At 35.4% G+C, this 21,357-nt stretch overlaps 1 protein-coding gene across 6 annotated transcripts; it reads right to left on the bottom strand.

Moving 5' to 3' along the window:
* Nucleotides 1-7,843: 7,843 nt before the first annotated feature.
* Nucleotides 7,844-14,061, bottom strand: LOC117914323 (protein NLP9). 6 transcript variants are annotated; one of them, XM_034829615.1, is made up of 8 exons: nucleotides 13,586-13,937; nucleotides 12,563-12,786; nucleotides 12,397-12,466; nucleotides 11,835-12,303; nucleotides 11,280-11,324; nucleotides 10,417-11,169; nucleotides 9,582-9,705; nucleotides 7,844-9,300 (listed from the first exon to the last, which is right to left on the bottom strand). In XM_034829615.1, exons 2-8 carry the CDS (start codon nucleotides 12,717-12,719, stop codon nucleotides 8,219-8,221), a joined length of 2,700 nt encoding a protein of 899 aa, XP_034685506.1. In that variant the 5' UTR covers nucleotides 12,720-12,786; nucleotides 13,586-13,937; the 3' UTR covers nucleotides 7,844-8,218. The 6 variants fall into 6 exon arrangements, with proteins under 6 accessions (XP_034685506.1, XP_034685500.1, XP_034685503.1 ...); XM_034829609.1 differs by adding an exon at nucleotides 13,944-14,061 and having other exon boundaries at nucleotides 11,835-12,786; nucleotides 13,586-13,632; XM_034829612.1 differs by having other exon boundaries at nucleotides 12,397-12,786.
* Nucleotides 14,062-21,357: the final 7,296 nt, after the last annotated feature.

Genomic DNA, 21,357 nt, shown 5'->3' with positions numbered 1-21,357 from the left:
TGAGAACCGCAATGAAGGAAATGACCGAGACCAAGAGATTTGGAGGTAAGGGGATAGAAATGCGGCTCACACGGACAAGCAACATGCAATCACACAAAAGAAGGGTAGTCATGCACCATACAGACAAGCAGAGTACATGTATATCACTCAAGCACGCATACAAGCTACGAGAATCAGGATGAATAGTGATAAGAACACCATGCTCAAAGACGATCAAGATGATATATAAGCCAGAGAATCAACATGTCTAATCAAACCAACAACGAATCCATGCAAGGCGATCAGAATAATCATGGCAAATATCAGAATCACTATACTAAGCGAAATAAGATAGGCAATCAATACGATCAGCATGTCAATATCTCCAATGAATATGGCAATGAAGCACAGAAAAAAAAATAGCTATTTCGGGATCCTCAATCAAGAAGAATCAATCATCATAATCAGCACATCAAATGCCTCAAACAAATATATCAATGAAGCACAAAGAAAAATCTCTATGTCAGAATCCCGAATCAAGATAATCGACCAATACGATCAATCATGTCAATGTCCCAAGTGAAAACTCGGGAACCCTCAATGTGCAATCAAGAAGTGAGTACCCACTGATCGACTCACCAAACGCCACATTTGCTTCATCTTAAGTTCAAGCTTGACCCTCTAAATGATCCCCAGTGGAGTCGCCATTTTGTGGACCCCGCATTTCGACTTACTCGATGCGTTTCCCACTCGATGGCGAGCTCGATTTTTATTTTCAAAAATTGATTTTTATTTGATTAAGAAAACTGACTTGGAGTCGCCACTTATTTTTGTTTTATTTTTAAAGGGTAAACAAAATAAGAAAGAAAAACCCTAAGTGTGACTCCTTATTTTGAAAAAGGCGGTCTGTGAAAAACCGGATCGGGTTCGGGGGTCAGGTTACTTATCGGGAAGGTACGGTAGAGACCGTAGCACCCCTCTAAGTCCCTAAAGTCGGGTCTCTACTAATAAAATGAAGCTAACATGGCGACTAATGAGAAAGTCAATGAATACCTAAATCAATCATGCACGTATGAGAATTAGAATATATAAAATGAATTATCAGAATGAGTGAACGCGTACCTGGGCAGCAACCTCGAATGCGCTATCATGAAACAAGGTTATTGAGCAATGAACAAGATGTAATTAAGCGCATATAAAGGAACAAAATAGATCAAACACGCAAAATAAGTAAATCAATCAAACAATCAATCAATCATGAATTCTCATATGTGGGGCCCCACCAAAGCCCGTTTATTTTGCATGAACCAATTCCATAAATTCCATTTACTTGAAATTGTAGAATTGAATTTGTGCTTATTTTTGAAACATTTTGAAAATTATGAGAATTATTAAAATTGTATGCCGAGGAAAATGGCAACAAATTTTTATTTAAAACATGACTTTTGAGACCTAAACCCTAAGGATGAAATTTTGAAAGCAAGAACTGAAGTCATTTGAAAAACGTTTGAAAACTGGGTTTTATGAAAATTATTTTGAAATCAAGAATTGTGAAAAATGAGAATTAAAGAGGAAAGGAAAGTGATCCGGGAAATGGGTAAATGAACCATGCATACTGGAAGCTTATACAGGAGACGCCTTAAATGTTGGTTGCATTCCACTCCTGGGATCCTGGTGTAGCTGGGATGATGAATTCCATAGGATGATGAATGTATTAAAACTAGAGGTTGAGTAAGAGTTGATCAAAAGTCGTCTCAAGGTGATCATGACAATGAAGAGCTTGTCCATCCTTAGTCGTGAAAATGGCATTTCTAAATGGTCAATTCCAATTATCTTCATATTCGACTGCGCTCCCTTCAACCTTCAAGAGGGACTCAAATACAATACTGATTGATTTGCCACCAAGTGAACGCTCTACTGTATTCTTGGTAACCTTTTCCTTCACCGTCTGCTTGATAACAGGCTCTCCCTTTTCCAATGCTTGTTGCACAGGACCTGAACCTAAATCTCGCAAAGACCCCGGAATCTTCTGGGCAGAATTATTAACCCCACTAATGGTATCCTCATCTTCACCAATAGCTTTCTGTTTTTCTTCCATGAATTTCATAGCTGTCTCATATTTTTATTTCAACCATATTAGATTTTATACCAAATGTTGCAGCCACACCATTCATATCCTCTTTTAGCAGTTTACTCAGAGAATGACTCACCTTCTTGTCCCCTCCCTACACCTTCATTGGGCAAATCGTTGCCTAGCTTCTCAAGCATAATTTATTTCAATTCGACCCAGGTTGCAAATGAGTAGACTGTTCCAAGTGTTGGCCCATTGTCTCTTGATTTGACACCACGTGCCTTCCGACACTCCGAAGCTGACGAGATTGCCATGCAACATAGCAACTTTCTATTGGAGCCGTGAATAGGCATGAGAATGTTGTTGCCATGATTGAGGTGTGGCCTGGGGGTGCGATAGAGGCTGCATTATTGACGTTGGTGGTTGCATGGGAGACCCTTGCTGATGTAACTGGTTCTAATCGGTGCCCAATGGTGGCTACTGGGTAGACTGGTGAGGCAATGATTGCTGAATTGGCTGCATGGCAGCACACTGGTGGATTGGATGACCTGCTCGCTGATGAGGAGTCTTGTGAACTAGACATCTGTTCACCCTTGGAGGTACAATACCCAGGTCATGAATAGATGGACTGCATTTCTTGGACTGTAGGCCAGTGGCTTAAAGATATCAACAGATTGACTAAAGCTGCGTTCGTCCATGTCCATGGAGGTCTTGAAATATTATTCACTTGTATGTTCATGCATAAGACGCTGACAAAGAAGAGAGTAAGAGCATGGCAGTCACCACTGTACCATGCAGCCCGAGAGTCGCTGCTGCTACCATAGCCACAGCAAGACCACGGACAGCCTCAAAAGTTGAACCATTGCCTTCAATGCGGCTGCGGCGGCCATCGAGGTCATGATATTGCTGGGCTCCATGCACTGTGCGGCGACGAGAGTGGCGGCAGAGGTGACCGCTGTGATGATCTTCGCCATCTACCCGTCCCTTCCGGCTCCGGAGGAGGCAGCTGTGGCGGCTGCTATTGTGGCGATGGCAGTTGCCACTCTTGCGATAGAAACAGCGGCGTGGAGTTGCCATTTTGTTCTGATTGACGCGAACCCTTGGCCAAATGCTTCTGGTCCAACCAAACGGTAGAGAAGTCTAAAACCCTTCTTCAATTAATCAAATAAGCTCTAGGCTGCCATCTCCACAGGAGCTCCTGCTACTGCTGCTAGTGGTGGTGATAATGCTGCTGCCACCATGAACTGATGCTGCATTGGAAAGGTGGTTTCACTGTACTTGCTATGCCCAGGCACAGGGCTTCAACCAGGGGTCCACCAGGTGGGGAAGTCATCCATGGAACAGGGTTCACTCCAGGTTCAATTCGTCTCTTCCATGTGCCAACTAAACTTTTAGCTTTCTTCTGAATATCAGAATTTTATGGCTGCGTAAGTGATTCATAAACTTGCCAACATTGCAAGTCTATAGCGCATGGAGATTCACAGGCGGCTGGTCTAGTGCACTTCCTGCATCTACATCCAATTCATTGCCCCAATGATTTAACCTGGACATCATCCTTCTATCCAAATTTCTGTAGCTGTTTGTCCCCTCATTTACAAGAATACATTCTGCCAAAGGTTCTTTGCACTTTCCATCTCAATCGGCTTCTTCTTATAGACATGGCACCCTTATTAAAACTCCTTAACATGGCATCTTCGTCAGCATCAGCTGACATGAACAGAATCTTCAGAATCTTCAGTTCCAATTACATCTGGAACAGCTTGAAGCAGCGCAAACTCAGCGTTCTGGATATCAGAAACTGATCTATACGAACTCCTGCTTTCTAAAAGGAATATACGCCTTGATGTAGTAGAGGTTTTGCCACAAATGGAAGCTGGGGAAATGCAACAAACGGGGATGAGAAAGGCGGGTTTTGGTGGTGAAGCTGATATGAACAAATTCGGACTCATCAATGCTTGAGAAACAGACATTAAATCAGTGATGTTTCTCAGATTCTGGGTGAATTGCCAAGAAATGTTAAGAGGGATTAACAGAATGAGGAGGCAGGGATTATGAAGGGGATCAATGATAAGAACCATTTCGGCACAGGTGACGATGAGCAGGAGTTGGATCATGTTCTTGTTGATGAAAGGTGAAGCTTAGGGCAGCAGCAGATGGAAATGATTGCTGAGGCGACGGAGGTGCTTCGCCGCCGGCGGCAAGCCGCCGGCGTCGTTTGAGGACAGCTGAGTTTGGTATATATCACTAGGCGATGGCGGGAACCGACCCTCATAATCTGACCCACGTTGCCGAGGCTGTGCACATGCTACAGCAGCAAGGGTACATCTATTTCTTCTAAACCCGATAAGTCAACTGATTTTGAATTTGATGTTTCATTTGCAGAAGCTTCCACTTTAGCAGGTCCCACATCAATGATATTCCTATGCTCAAGTGGCTGTAACCCAATTTCGGAGTTATCCACTAGCTCAGGTCCCATTGAAAGTGAGTCTTCTCTAGTTTCTGGAGATTCCTCAATATCATTATTCAAGGAATTAGCATCTCTAGTATATTCAGATGAATCTGATGAAGTACCTTTCTCAACGCCAATGCTAACCTTTGCTTCTGCATCACCAGAATGCTCTAGTTTTCCATCAAGGTTTGCACAGATAATTGTGGGATTAGGCTTTATCATCAACATGGCATCATTAATTTCATCATCCGTTCCTTCCTTTTGCAATTTCAATTCAGCGTCATCAGTAATTATAGCTCTGGCATCATCAGAAGACTCTTGTTTTGTTTCATTCTATCCCGGAAGTGCTTAGATCCATGAGATCTTTCTGACCATCCTCTGTTTTCTCTGTAGCCTTGTACCCATATTCTTGCCCTTCTTCATTTTCATCTTCTGCTTCTCCCAATTCAGAAGCATGCTATCATCAAGCTGACCCAATTTCACGACATAGGTATGCATGCATTGGCTTTCACTGAAGCCCTTAAAGTCAGCCAGGGACTTGAGAAGGAATGGGAAGGTGAAGTTGCTGGGAAAGAGTGAAGTTACTATGCATGTGATAGTCAGGATATCGTGAGTAGGCAGTTTCCAACGGTTCCAGATCACATAGTCCAAAAGAACCCAATCCAACCAGTAGTTATAAGAACGGCTATGATTGCTGTAATTACTGCAGTGGAAATAACAACCACATTCTGACGATGCTCCGATGCAAATGGCTGCAATACAGGCAAAGAAGAGGGCCAAGAAGCCTCTAGCTGCTGGTCGTAATTCCCCATCAACCCTTTTTTTTTTTTCTTTAGCCACAAGCTATCAACAGGAAAGCCAGAACCATAGGTATGACTCGACTCATTTTATTCAAACCTCAGACCAAATAATACTCCCATTATAGTGAGAATATAGGGATGAAAACAAGAACAGAGGTTAGAGTGAATGCTGAGAATAGAACCAGTAGGATAACAGGCAACACACTCAAACGTATAGGGCCTCATTTCAAGAGGCTCAAAATAGGTGGGATCCTGAAACTGGGTTAGCACAGTATACATAAAGCAAAGTCATACGAGCCCCATACTAAACCATAAGGATGACAATGAGATAAAAAACAACAAAGTAAGAGCATGATCCAGAAATCAACGAAGTTAAACATGTATCCATTATCATCCACACCCAAACTTGACAAACAAATGCGGAGCAAGCAAATGGGAAAGATATGAGAAGTATAGGAATCCAAGTAAGAGAGAAACTCACCTCCAAATCAAAGAAACACGCCCCAAGCTAAAAAGAATGCCCTCTTAAAATAGGTCTGCTCCCCACTCTCTCTAGTCTGAATGTGTTCCTCCCTTTCCTCCGGCTTGCCTCTCCAACAGTCTCTGCCTCTAAGCTCCAGGACCTCTCTCCGCTTCCAGTCTTTCTGTTCTCTCTGGAAAACTCTCACTCTCTGGTTCTTTCTCCCTCAAGTTTCCCCTCTGTCGCTTCTCACAATGCTCCCCCTCTTCTTTCTCTCTCAGCTTTCTCACTCTAACACTCTTCACCAAGGGCAATGGATACCTCCCTGAAGCTCCTTCAAAATATCTCTCTCTCAACCCCCCAAAAACTCACCTCTCTGCTCAATGAATACTCTCCCTGAAACTCCTTCAAAATATCTCTCTCTCAACCCTCCAAAAACTCACATCTCTGCTCAAATGGCCAGTTCCCCCCTTGCAGATACGCTCCATTCTCCCGCAGAAAAAGGCCCCCTCTCCTGCTGCAGCTGGCCTGCTAAAAATGTCCCCACTCAGAAAATATCTCCTAACGGCCTGGAAAGAGAGAGACCAAGCAGCTTTTTGCAGATTCCTCATACACGTGTCGAAGTTTCATTTGCTCCTTGATTCCACTACCTGGTTCTTTGTCCACCAAGCATGAGACGACACGTGGCTCTTTAAGAGCCCTCCACCTGGCAAAAAGAGCTGCAACCATTACCTCCCAAAGTGGGGGTCTACACTTCTCTAAGCCCAATAATTTTTATTAATTGATAAGCTATAAAGGTTTTCTCATGCCATCTGAGGTTTTGATCCCTACCGAGAGTCTTTAAGGGCTTTGATCATGTAAGGTTTCTCGGTTATTAATAAAAAAAAAAAAAAAAAATTCAACCTTAATCATTCTCAGAATTTTTAAATATAAATATTTATTTTTTAATAATAATTTAAACATGAAGTCTGTTTTTAATAATAAACCACTTATATACCAACTCCGCCAGTTTGAATTGAATTATGCGCAACTTGCAGAGCCTTTGAACACCATTATATGGAATTTGAGACTCTAAAGCCCTTAAAGACGAAAGAAATGAAATCCATCTTGGGGGCATCACGTGGATTATTTGGATCCACCCATGGGGGATGCAAAACTCCTGTTATACATTCAAAACACCTATTGTACATTTCTCCTACATACCTCCCTTAAGATCCGTAGAGGCAACTATATCCTACGCTAATGTGTTTGATAATAATTCTAATTTTTTTCAATACAAAATTTAAGTATAAAAAAAAATACAATTTAAAATTACTATCAAATATATTTTTAAAATTTAGTTATGTTTGATAATAATTTTAAAAAACGTTTTTAAAAAACGTTTTTAGCTTATCGAACACTTAAATGATAAAAAATTTAAAAATACTTCCTAAAATCATTATCAAATAAGTTTTTCATTTAAGAGTGATTTTGGTTTGAAACACTTTAGATATTATATATATATATATATATAAAAGTGATTTTTGAAAGAATCACTTACCATAATTATTCGGAAATTACTTCAAGTGATTTTTAAAATTTGTAACAAGGCAGGAGCATGTCCCAAAATTATGTATTGATATTAGATTCCTCATTTGATTAATTCGGGATTTTTAAAAATAATTTTCAATGAATTTCTTATATTAATTTGATAATGAAAAATAAAAAGAATGAGCAGCGGGTGAATCTTTCGGTTTAAAAATTATTTAAACTAAATTAGAAAACCAAAATAATAATAATAATATCCCCTTTTTAATATAAAAATATAATTATTAATCTTAAAGTTTTAGATTTAAAAACAACCTCTATTTTATTTATTTATTTTTAAAATTTCACGTCAAGAAGCGACTCACCATGTACTTTTTTAAATCCAAACTTATCTTCATAAAGGAGTAAACTCCAAGCCTTGTCCTTGAGGCGACCGCTTCGAGGCTTTCAAGACATGAAAATAAATTTAATTAATTTATTTTTTAATCATTTTGTGTTGGACTCAGATTCTCATAAAGTGCAGTGGATGAGGACAGAGCAGGAAGAAAATGAAGAGATTGTTGCATAAAAAAACTTGTATTTTCATTCATTATTTGACTAAACACTGTACATGGATTTTGTTACAAGTTACAACACTACTCTCAGTATTTCCACCGCCTCCCTTCACACTATATATTTCACAACATGGGATGCCCAATCCTCTGCGCCCTTATCATCCAACCTTCTCCCTTTCATCTCTCCCGTTCTCGGATCCGGCAAGAGCCAAGCATCTGCGACCTGCTTGGCATCTGCTGGAACGGGAGAAGGAGGGTTTTCAGGATATGGTATGCCCCTTCCATGCCCGAATTCCAACTCCTTATTTGCCGCGGAATTCGGTCTGGATCCCTCAAAATTTTTCCTCCCGTCTTCTTCCTCCCACCTTCCTGCCCCCGCTAAGATCCACCGATCAGGAAGCAGTTGCTGCTTCCGGAGCTACCCATGGCGGCTGGAGTGTCCCGGACGAGAAACTTGACGCTCCGGGATCCAACATCCTCCAGAATGTCAAGACACTCTTGTAGATCGGCGTCATTTACCAGCATCACCCACTCTTCTTCATCATCAAGGTACTTGAGCTGGAATGTGCCGATCTGAAGTCCGAACCTTCTGGCTACTTCGTCGTATAGTTGGAAGCAACCAGCAGAAGGCTCAAACTTGAATCTGATGGTGTCTTCTTTGTATGTAGCCTTTACGGTGATCTTCGACCCACCGTCTTCCGCCTTTGTCTTCCCCCTCGCCGGCAGCTGCCTCTCGAAACTTGGCGAGCTTGAGGAACTCGCATGAACCATTGAGGCAGAGCTGTTGGACGAGGCTGTCATGCCCGAAGACGTGGGTTGATCACCGTCGACTACGGTGTCCATCTCATTGGCTGCGGTAACGGCAGCAGCAGCCGGGAAGGTTGTGGTTGAGCTCCTGGCCCCCCATGTGCTGCATGTTTGGGCGAAGTAGGAATCGAGCATGGGGTTATCAGCAAGAGCCCAAGGCATGGCGTCGAGGCTGGCTGCTGACCGGAACGATCCGCTTTCCAAATCCATGGATCTGGAGTCTTCGCTACAGTCGACCAGAGCGATGTTGGATGTCTTCTGCTCTCGCCTGGGCGGGTTCAGGTTCTGCTGCAAGCTCCTGGGGGACCCCTGGGTTCCAACCACGTAACAATCATCTTCCTCCAGCTTCACCTCACCATCAACACCTATTGCCGGAGGTGCTGAGGGTGCTGCTTGGGAAGCTGGCCCAGGGTGCAGAACGGGCAGGTCCTGGACAAGGATGTTGGGACCTGCACCGAAGTCTTGGATTACGGAGCCTGCAGCTACGAGCCCCCCAGTGGCTGGGTCGAACTTCAATCCGCCTTCGACTCCCTGAACAGAACTGAGGACAGTCTGTATCTTCCTCAGTGATCTGTTCACCTTGTTGATCTTGCGGGACGGCCATCTTGATATCCCATGTTGTCTGCAGATTCTTTTGAGTGTAGTGGGGCAAACTGTAAAACAAAGATAAAATCAAAATCAATATCAGACTACACAGTTTGCCAACTTCTTCTTCCAAATAACATCTTATTTATACTAGTTCTTGGGACTACTCCATATTGTCTCCTGAAGTTTCCAAACTGTTTTACATTTACACCCCTCCAGAAGGGTTTTTTACCATTTTCATTTTATCCAGTCGGCAAATCCAAAAAATAAATAAAGGACTTAATTTTCATTTTCCATAATCTATTAATTAAAAATGTTAACATAAGAAGGGCATTATGCAGAATCTTACCTCCAATGCTTTTTGCTGCATCCTTGAGACTCCCAGAAAAGTACTGCTGAAGGAGGCTGAGGCTCACATTTTTCTCAGCCACTGTCCGTCTTTTATCCTGCTGTCTTCTTGATCCACATGTTTTCTGTAAGACACTTAGACAACTCAATGCAGGGAATTAAGAAACAAAATAGGGAAGCTTAATGCCCTCTGTTTTATCTTATAGACTAAAACATATTTTTTTTTTGCTTTTTATGATGGATGAAATGCTCATCCCTGAATTAACATAGACGAATAACTATGATTAATGAAGAAATTAAGATGGAGGAGTAATTATAATAAGATCCTAGAGTGTGAGGCTCATCTCCTATACATTTTTGTTCTCAGAACCATATTCCAAGGACCGGTGATTTCCCTTCATAAACTGCTTATGGACAAAAGCAGTCCAAATAATTCCCTATGCTAATCAGAAGAGTTACAGCTGCACATCATTAACAGAAATTTGCATATGACATTTCAATCATATATTTGAGGGGAAAAATGAAAAGAAAGAAAAAAGAAAAGAAACAAACACATTATCTATCAGAATCACATTGACATATTCTTTAGCAAAAGAGTTTATCAAATAGTGTGTAATGTAATATTAAGCCTAAATCAAATGATTAGACTGTGGTCTGCTCACAATCCACAATGTTAAACAAGAAAATCGCGTATGTCATCATTGCAATGCATGAAACAGGAATCATATGAGTTCCTCATAATAATAAGTCACGAACAATAATTCAAAATGCTAATGCATATCACTTAAGAAGAGAGAAGAAACAAAAATAGCGTATGCGCTGAGATGAATATATACCTTTTCACGGGGAACACTTGCCACCAGTCCCTCAACTCCTAGGTTAGATGCATCCAAACCCATCCTGTCCAAATTGAATTCAAATTCTGACGATTCCAATTGAGAGTTACTTCCAGATACAGGCATTGGGGGTAAATTTGTAAGTACTCCCCTTTCAATCCCAAATTTAGAACATTCTACTCCAAGCAACTCTGTGTCTGAAACTCTCCTCAAGCTCCTACACATCTTTTGCATGGTGCCTGAGAGGTTGTTTAACAAAAGTTGCTGTTCTGGACCCCCTTTCACGCTAAGGGGGAGAAAGAACTCCAATATATAATCATCATTACCAGTGAAGGTGCTTCTCAACCTAATTGCGACAGCAGCATTCAGGCCAAACTTGCGTGCATGATGAACAAGTGGATACTCACTGATGTCATACTTCTTTACATCCTGGAAGAAGAAGGGATGATTTGATTGGAGTGCTTTTCCAGAAACACCTTGCCCTTCCTCAATATAATGCTTCATGCATGCATGCACAAAACCTTGCATCTCTCTATCATTTACATAGCAAGCTGTCTCCTCTATGCATAGCATGCATTTTCCACTTGAACTTGTGTTACTCTGTTTAATACGTACTCTTATTATTTCATCAGCATCTCCCCTGATGAAATTACATGGAATCCATGTCAAAGCCAATGGCAATCTATGAGCATGACATACTGCTCGTAAAACATCAATGATCTCTGCCAAGGCAGCTCTCTGGTTATTTGAGTACTGCAAAACAAGAAATAGCATAAGAAGGAAGTACAACCTCCTTATTAAATATCAAACATGAGAAATTATTTTTTCTTTTCCTTCTTGAGATGGAGGGGTATGATAAATACTTGTTGTTGAAGTCGAGGTGGTGTGGTGCTCTTTAAGTTCACAGCCTGTAAACAAGGAAAAAAACATATAAATAAACTCATAATCACATTTAATGCCTACTTCAATTGAGCCTTACTTTATATAGGTTAGTGTGGTTTGACTAGTGCACAACACTGGAGGTATCTAAGCTAAAAAGTTAGCTTGAATCTCAAAACATTCAACAACTTTTGAGGTTGTTCTTGATTTAGTTTCACACAAATTTTTGGTATAATATTACATTTTCAATCAATTTAAATGGTTCATAAATAACATGAATGATGTTTGGAACTAGAAACACATGAAAGAAAATAAACTCTAATTCTAAGGAATGTGATAGAATATGTAATTGAGCAGGCAAAAAGAATAGATTTTTTTATTGCAGACAAATTCTTGGGGAAATAAGTTGATATGTAGGCATAGAAAAGGTGTTTAAAAGAGGTAAAAAAAAGTAGCATGTTGTCTTCTAGGTGCATGATATGATTTCAACATGAAAATAATAATCAAATATGAATATATAAAAGGATGAAGTAACTAACCTCGAGGGCCTGACAAACCATTTCCATCTCTGAATCAAAATTAGATTTCTCTTCTACAGTCACAAGCTCTAAAACAGCGCAACATGACATCTCAGGAGGATCAAAAACAGGTAATGCAATAGATCCACGAACGTCATGATGAGCAGCATGCTTTACCCGCAAATACTCCTCCAAGTTGTAATAGCCTACATTTGAAGTCCACTCTGGAACTTTAGACATGAATACTCGACCAGGAAGTCCTGGAAAAAGCCCTGATTTGTCTTCTGCAGAGAAGGTGAATGCCCTTGAGACTTCACGATAACCTGCAAGTGTTTGGTCAAGCAAGTATGGTTGCTCGTAAGTGCTTAACATGTAATGATCTCCCGTTCTAATTGGAACCCAAACTTGTGCAAGAATGCCTCCTTCACATGACCGTTTAAAAAAAGACAGAGCCGTGAGCATCTTCTCAGCAAGTGGACGTCCTAATGGCCTGGAAATCATACAATTCCCCATATCAGAACAATTCTCCATATCAGAACCAACATTCTGTTGGAAACAACCGATACTTCTACTAGCATCTGACCCAATTTCTGAAACAAAGTTCTGTTGAAAAGAACTGTTGTTACTTCTTGTAGCATTTGAATTGTCTACTTCTGTGGAATTCAATGAAAAACCAAATTGAGAATCCATGGGTTGAAAAGCCATCTTAGCTCCAGAGCAAAAAGAACTCCCAGCAACATTAAAAGTACCTCTGCCATCACTAACACTGTTAGTAGCAACATTTTGATCACTGAAATTAAATACATCAGAGTAAGGCATTGATTGGAGAGGTGACATTTCATAAGAGGCATACGACTGCTCCATTGTGGGGTTGTTGCACCATCCAGTAGATGCGTCAAAATTCATTAGCTCTGGAATATCGTGAAGAAGATCCTCTGGAATATTGTTTACTGGTTGCTCCAAAATTGAATTCCTGGCATCATTATCCAATAGTGTCAAACTCTCTAATTGAGCACCATCCCAATAACTCGAAGAATTTTCCATTTTCAAAAGACTCAAAAAAACTGAACTGCAACTAAATTTACAATCTCTCACCCAAAATAATTCCTAACCTTATCTTACACCTAAAAACCTTATCTCAACCTTGAAAATCCTAATTGAGCTTTATTTAGACACAATTTTCTCACTTACAACAGACTTTCACTTTTCACACCCAAAACCCTTTCCTCCAACCCAAAATGTCTTAATTGATCTATACTTGGACACAATTTTCTCTTTTCCAACAATATCTCACTCCTCACACCTAAAACCCTCATTTTCAACACACAAAGAGTCCTAATTGATCTATAACTCACTAGAAAACCTGTACCACCCACAGATGACAATGACACTCCCTAGTACTCCAATTTATACTAAAATGCAATACAGGATTTGACAAATAAATAAGATTAAGACCATGCTTGGTTCCACAAAATCATATCGTCAACCAACATAATTCCAATATCTATCAACATATTTTTGAATTTTTGAACGTTCACGCATGACACCTGAACTCAAAATCCAAGAACTTGTCGAATTTGATCCAACCAAACATTGCCTAAATCACAACCAATTAAGCTCAAACTCGAAATTAAATTAACATTCAACAATTGTCCAATTCGACGCGACCAAACAGCGCCTAAACCAGCAACCAATTACAATCCATTCGAAATCAAATCAAGAAATGAATTCTCCAGAACAAGGAAACAGAAAATCAATAAACAAACACCGACCTGGAAGAGAGCTCTATCACCGAATACACACTCCCCGACGCTCAATCCTGCAACAAAATTCCAGAGATTTCAATCAACAAAACCCTAGGTTCAAGAAAAGCCAAGAAACCACCTACAATCCGACCAATTATTCAAACTCAAACAAAGGCAACACCACATGAAAGATTCCGCCGCAATTCATCAAAGATACACAAAACCCTAACCCTAGCTCTGCTGCATCGGAACTCCACAACCATCGCCTCACCGCCTCACCTCCTTCATCCCACCGCGTTCCGCCCACCGCCTCTCTCGTCTCTGGACAAAAACACTAAACAAAGAGAAAACAACAAAAAATTTGCAGGGAAAGAGGTGAGATTACCATATACAGAAACCCTAGGAGTGGTGGGAGTAACGGTTAGCAGAGCTTTTGCCTCTTCAAGAAACTTTATTTTCCAGAATTAGAACACTGTCAAATAATTTTAAAAAAAAATAATTTTCATATATATTTACTCACTAATCGGCAGAGATTTGTAATAGACAGATTGGTCATGCCTTTTTCAGCCAATCCCACAGCTTCCCACCTTCAGGGAAGCAATTTGCCTTGGGTAAAACAAAATTATTACAATAATTATTTTTATTTTTTTATAATAAAATACTAAAATGAATATATAAATTTTTTCTTCATTTTAATTTTTTTTTTTAATGCTTTTAAGGGAATAACTTAAAATATACCTAATATTAATTATTTAAAAATAGTACAAAAATATAATCTCGTGTTAAATTACGGCGCCTACAATCAGAAAAAATAAATCAGGCATTAAAATAACGGCGCCGGCACATTTGAGATTCCTGATCTTCAAGATAAAATTACTATTTTACCCTTCTGTTAGGACAAGGTGATGGCATGGCCCACGGATTTATGTCAGTCTTCGACCAAAGAAAGGGAGGTGTTGGTATGCCCTTGCCAATCGGACGGCTGTCATAAACTGATCCCATGTCAACGCGATCCTCGCCGTCTAATGCGGCTACTCCAATTTTCGCATGCATTTTTGTAATACTTTATCCGGAAAATATTATTATTGTTAGAAATTATTATTTATCTAATATTCCAATTAATTTGACAAAGTTGAAAAAAGGTGAATTTATTTATTTTAAATAATATTATTTTTATTTGATGAAAAAAAGATGGGGTTATTTTTTTCAAATAGGGGATTATTTTGTCTTTTGATATAAATGTTTTTTTATTTTATTTTTAAATTGGTTATGTTGATAGATTCAATGGTGCGTGATATAATTTTTTTTTAAAATTTTAAAATGGGGATTATTTTATGAAATCCTTTGACAAATTAATTTGATTTTAATGACACTATTCCCTTGTCTTTTTCAAGTTGATGAAAAAAATAATTGAGTGATGTGGACATTCTGGAGGGCAATTTGGTAATTAAACAGAGAGGAGTGTCATATGAATTTAATTGGGAGAAGAAATGGAAGAACGAGGGATGGACATGTGGGTGAGACGTGTCAAGAGAAGTGGGGTGTGAATGATGACTAGGATCTTGAATGATGACTGGGATCTGGAACGCGACCCACGTGCCACACATTCCATTCCAAAATCCAAATCCCTTTGGAATCTTTCGCCAGCCTCGTATCAAAGCTGTCATCTACAAAGTGCTTGTTCAGTTGGGGTCAGCCCAGCTTGGAGCTCTCAGTCATACAGGCACACGTGGCTAAGTTGTACTCATCTTACGTGTAGACATGACTACCTTAGATTTCAATGTCTATCCTATTTGAATAAAAAAAAAAAAAAAACCAATTGTGTAACCCAGTGGTTCTGTTTTGGTGTATTCCTGACTTCTGAGAGATAAGCATGGCTATATTAAAATTTTAATATACTTAAATATAAAAAATTAATATTTGTGCATTCATATGGAATTTACAAGTGGCATACACGTGTCTATTTCATATATGATATGATTATAGGTGGCATACACGTGCACATTTGGTGCATGCCGGGATTATTTATATATAAAAATGTAGGGGTAAATATAAAAAGTTTGGGTTAAAGGGTAATAAAGATTATATATCTATTTCATTATCATCCTCATCTTCTTCTTTTCTTTTCTTTCTTTCCTTTTTTTTTTTTTAATGAATTCAAGTAAACTTATTTGTAATTATATTTATAATATTAGGTTTACATCTTATATTAATTTTAAAATGAGTAATATCAAATATAAATGTCAACAAATTATATATTAACATTAAAAGAATTTTAACTAACATTTAATGTGTTTGATAAATCCCTGAATAACTTAAAGTGATTTAATAACTTAATTTAAGTTATTAAATAAATTAAATATATTTGATAAAATAATTTAATAATATAACTTAAAACTAATAATAACTTTAAGTAATAAATAAAAATAATTAATTTATTCTTAAATTGATATTTTCATTTTAACTTTTTATCTTATTTGTTTTAATTATCTTTACAATCTTTTTTATTATTTCACAAAACCTTCATTGTTTTTCAACCTTCTTTATCCTAATTATAATTTATGATAATAAATATATTAATTTGATTATTTAAAATAAATTTTAAGTTAATTTTATCAAACAATAAAAAATTAAATAATAAGTTTTAAATCAACAAGTTGAATATAATTTAACTTAAAGTAAACTTAAGTCAATAAATAATAATATTAAATTTTATCAAACACCCCTTAATTATATACTTATTAAAAATAATTTTGGATAATTTGTAAACAAACATCATTTTTTTTTCATGCACGTACTAATTTATATGTACATGTGATCATCCTAAGTATTAGCATATGTTATGTTTATAAAAACCATAAAATATTATTCAAATAACCAAAAAAATAAAGATAGAACTTTTCATATTATTTAAAATAAATCAAAATTTACCATGCGAATTCGTATTTGAATTAATTTTCTAAAAGATAAAAATCTCTCTTTTAAACTCACTCGATAAAATAAAGAGGGCATTGCAGCCCTCTTCAATGATGTTTTTTTTTCTTTTTTAATAAAAAAAATAGAATTTAATTTTACTTAAAATTAAATATCATTTAATAATATTAAGTATTTAGTTGTTTGTTTTTTTAATATTTTATTTATATGAAGTGTTAAATTGTTTGTTTTTTATATGTTAAAAATCAATATTTTAATATATTAAGAAAAATGGTTTTTAAATTAATTTTTATTTGAAAAAAATAATTTAACATATTTCTAAAAAATTAAAAATAATAAAAATTATTATAACAATTTATTTTTTATAAGGATAAAACGATTTATTATGATGACAAGAATAAAAAAAAGTTATTTTTTATTTAGAAAAAATTAAATATTTTGATTTTTTTATTCAATAAAAAATATTTAAGAATACGTAATAAGTTAAAAACAAATATCTAAAATATGAAAATAAATTATTTTCAGCAATAATATTAAAATCAAACACCCTCTTAATTAATCTCTAATTTTTTCAAAAAATCAAGAAATAACATACCATATCTAAACCTTTTTATTGAAGTTTAATACCGTCCCATGTCTATAATTATTATTAAGCTCCAATCATTGTAATATTCTTCAAGACATTGACTTCCTACATTAACAACCTTCATCGTTTGTTATATCAATCAAACCATTATCCCTACTACAAAGTGTTAGATTTTTCATTAGCAAACAAAATATATTGAAGTTGATTGTCAAATTATTCATGATAAAAATTACAAAATTAGAAAATGATTAATAGAAGAGTATTCATGGTGTCTTCAATACCACAATGAAGATAATTATAAGCATTAAAGGAACATGAGACCCCACACTTGATATATTATATTAAAGAGAGAATCATGGAAAAAGAAAAAGTAGTGAAGGCCACTAGTGCTTTAGATCCATTTTGTATGTGGAATATTTCTTTCTTTAGTAGGTACAACCCCACATACATGTGTGGCATGAGGTATAAAATTGCTTTTAGAAAAAAAAAAAAAAAAAAAGGAAAAAAAAGTATAACATGCTATCCAAGTTTCTAAATGTGTAGGCATTGGTTGACTTTTGGGATTTTTGCAATAAAATAAAAGACATGTTACTTAATAAAATTAAGCCTACTTTCCTAAATCTAAATCATGTAGCAATTATTTTTTTAGGATTTCTTTTTTTATTTTTTATAATAGATTAAGGGACAATATTTTAAATAATCAAACCTTGGCTTAGAATAATCTTTTATTTTTTTTATTTTAGCTTAAAACCAAAGTTGGAATAAACTTTATTTTTTTTTATAATAGATTAAGGGATCACATGTTAACATTTAAGCATGCATTTAATAGCAAAAATTCATCCGGTTACCTTGGTTCATGCCATGAGAAGCCATTTCTTCTCCCTTTGATATCCAATAAGCTGCTTTCCGGGTGCGTGATGGCTCGAGAATGAGGGATCAATGAGCTCTTCCCTTGCCTCCCAAAATTCAGTCCAAAGTGAAGTGTGTGTGTGTTTGCGAGGAGTGCTCTCCAAAGAGAAGAAGAAGGATAGATACTCCAATTGCACACACATCTATATATATATATATATATATATATATTACACATTACACACTTTATTTGGACGACTTGACTTAATGGACTAGTCAAATGAATTAGGGTGAGCTCATAAAAAATCAAGCAACAATATGTGTCTAGTCCCATTATGGACCACAATGCAAAAATAAATTAACATTGATTTATGATATTATCAAATTGATTATGTAAGTTCACATATAAAAATTTCAACACTTATATTATAAAACTTTTATTAAATTTAAAATAACATCGTACATAAATCAGTTAAAAGTAAAACTTTTACGAAAATAATATATACATTTTAATTTTTATATCATTATTTTTAAAGCCATATATATATATATATAACAAAATTAGTTGAGCATGTGGACACATGAAAAATGATTATTTTACTCGATATATTTAAATAGCACATAATTTTCTCTTTAAGAAAGTTTCTTTTTAAATATTCATTGTATAATAAACTAGCATTGGTTGACTTTCTACATGTGATATTCTAGTTTATTTCCATGCATTTATTCATTCATTTAAAAATACAATTTTATTTTTTAATAATGAAAAATAGAAAATACAATTTTATTTTATTAGAATTGCATTATTAAATTGACTTGTCTTTTTCTTTCCAATTAACAAGTCATGTACTTGGGCATGTACTCTTGGAAAAAAAATATTCATTTAAGTGCGTCATTAGCAGTAAAATAATGTAGTTGACTGATCTATACTTAACCCTAAATATCTACGGATGAACCAATGGTTGTACTCCTAATATGCCTTGTATATTTTTATTTTATTTCATTTCTTTGATTTTATATGCATGGTAGGAGTAGGGGGCATGGAAGGTGGCAGGGAGATTTTATTTTTGGGTTTAATAAATTAAAATTTATGAAAAATAGGAAAATATTATTTAATAATCTTGGAAATTATTTGTTAGTCTCATTTTCAAGTGATTTGTAAATACATTCACTATAGCAAAAAATTTAAAAAAAAAAAAAAAAACCCTCATTTCTTGTCTTGCTTTAAAACTTAGAATTAAAAATATGCCCTGTTGAGCCCATCCTAGTCTAGCCAAGCCCAAATTGTTTACGGCCCAACCCATTTTTGCGGGGTTTGAACTGAGGCCATCTCTTCTTCCTTTTTTTTTTTTTTTCTTTTTTTTTGGGCTGTGTTGAACGGTTGGCACAACCCATGCTTCGTTGGATTGGTTGCTGATTTCAACTTGACTGACTACAAATTTTCTAATTTGAATCAGTACAAAGATCCAGAGTCACCTTTTGCTCCGTTCGAAATTGTTTACATACCTTTCTGGTAACGTTTTCGAAAACAGTTCTAAAAAATAGTTTTTGAAAATTGTTTTATGATATTTTATAAAACAAAAGTTTGTTTAAAAACTAAAAATGTTTTTAGCATGTTTTTAATATTTTTAAATATGTTTTAACAATAATTTTTTTTTTGTTTAGTGTTCTATTTTTAATCATTCTATGTATTAGTATAATTATTTTTTAAAATATCCCTTATAAAATAAGTGAAAATAACAAAAAAAAAAAAATTAAAATATGTTATTTGAAAATACCATGTTTTTTGTTTATAAGAATAAAAAATAGAAAATAGTTTTTTTTTTTTTTACTACTAAACGTGTTTTCTTGATTTTTAATTTTGGAGAAGAGAATTTAAAAAAAAAAAATAGTTACCAAACACTTATTTTTTATTTACTTTTGTATATAAAATAAAGCAAATCTTATATAAATAAAAGAAAAATAAAATTCAGCAAAAATAAACCCAAATTGAAATTCATTTTCTAAAAAGACACATTTTACAAAAGTAGCTTGGCTATGCTAGAAAACTTTTCTTTCTTTCTCCTATAAAGAAAAAAAAAATTAGTAAAAACACCTTTCTAACTCAAAACATCCTTATAAATGTTTTTGATGAAAGATTAGACTTTCATCTTTTTTTTTTTTTTTTTTTTTTTTTTTTTTTTTTATAGAGATGTGTAAGAAAATTTGTAAACAAATATTCAAACAAATGTATTTTTATGAAAAAAAAAATTAAAAACAAATTTTAAATTTTTTATTTTATTTTCTTTAACTTTTTCTTTCATTTTACTTTTCATTTCTATTTTATTTCTCTTATATTTTCTCTCAAATTTTATGAGAATCAAACATAACCTTAAAAAACAAGAATAACAAACTTTTAATTTAAAATAGTGTAGGATTAGTCCATAAATTTTTAATTCTTCTTCCTCTACTAGCTTCCATGTATATAAATTAAACTTATGGAAATTATTTTGTCAAACATGCAACTGATTGAAGCTAGCTGAATATAAAAGATATAGTTTGAATTCTATTTTTATTAGTTCTGTTCATGTCATTTTTTCAATACTTTTTATCTCACCTTAGAAAAGGAAAAATGAAAGGTAGAGATACATTTGAGATTGGACAAGGCAACTAAAGAGCATTATATACACTGTTTCTCTTCTTCATTGTCTCCAAATTCTCTGCAAAAGTCTTTAGTTCCAGCTTCCAGGAATGTAGTTGTCTTTAGTTTCTCCTTTATTCTAGTGTTGATGATTTAAGGAAAGAAAAATGAAAAAAAAGGAAATGAAAGAAAAATAAATAAATTTAAATTCAATAAATTATTCCTAACATGTTTCTTCAATTTTATTTCTTTTTCTTTCTTTCTTTCTTTGTATAAAGTAGAAATAATTTATAAGCATCCAAGATTCTCAATATTATATTCATCAATCTTCTATTACATTTTCCACTATAAATTTCAAAATAAAAGTTTGATATTTTTTTATACCTGTCTTCCTTTTGTACTTGCCATGATTCAAAGGGGGTCTAAAAAAATTATTAAGCAAAAGAAAACCATATTAGAATAACTATGGACTCACATATATTAATATTTAGTTTATGATTAAACTACCTATACATATTCAATTTATGTTTATTAAGTACGGGTCACTTTTCTGTGTACAGCCAAGTCACATGTGTCTTACATGATGGGCTTAAGACACATGTGACCTAACAACCAATGGGTATGGTCCCTAAGGCATAGAAGAAATTAATATAAGGGATAATGAAACCAAAGGTTGGTGTCTTAATTAAGTTTTTCTTTTCTGAAAAATACGAAACGTTCCCTCTCCTGCCTCCCATCACAAGAGAGAATACAAAAATGTGGTTTCCTCCTCTATTGCCGTAGAAGAACCATACTTCTTCAACACCCATA

Source organism: Vitis riparia, chromosome 5 (genome assembly GCF_004353265.1).
Source record: "Vitis riparia cultivar Riparia Gloire de Montpellier isolate 1030 chromosome 5, EGFV_Vit.rip_1.0, whole genome shotgun sequence".
Lineage (NCBI taxonomy): Eukaryota > Viridiplantae > Streptophyta > Magnoliopsida > Vitales > Vitaceae > Vitis > Vitis riparia.
The sequence above is the reverse complement of the archived record's forward strand: the minus strand, read 5'-3'. Positions and strand labels throughout refer to the sequence as shown.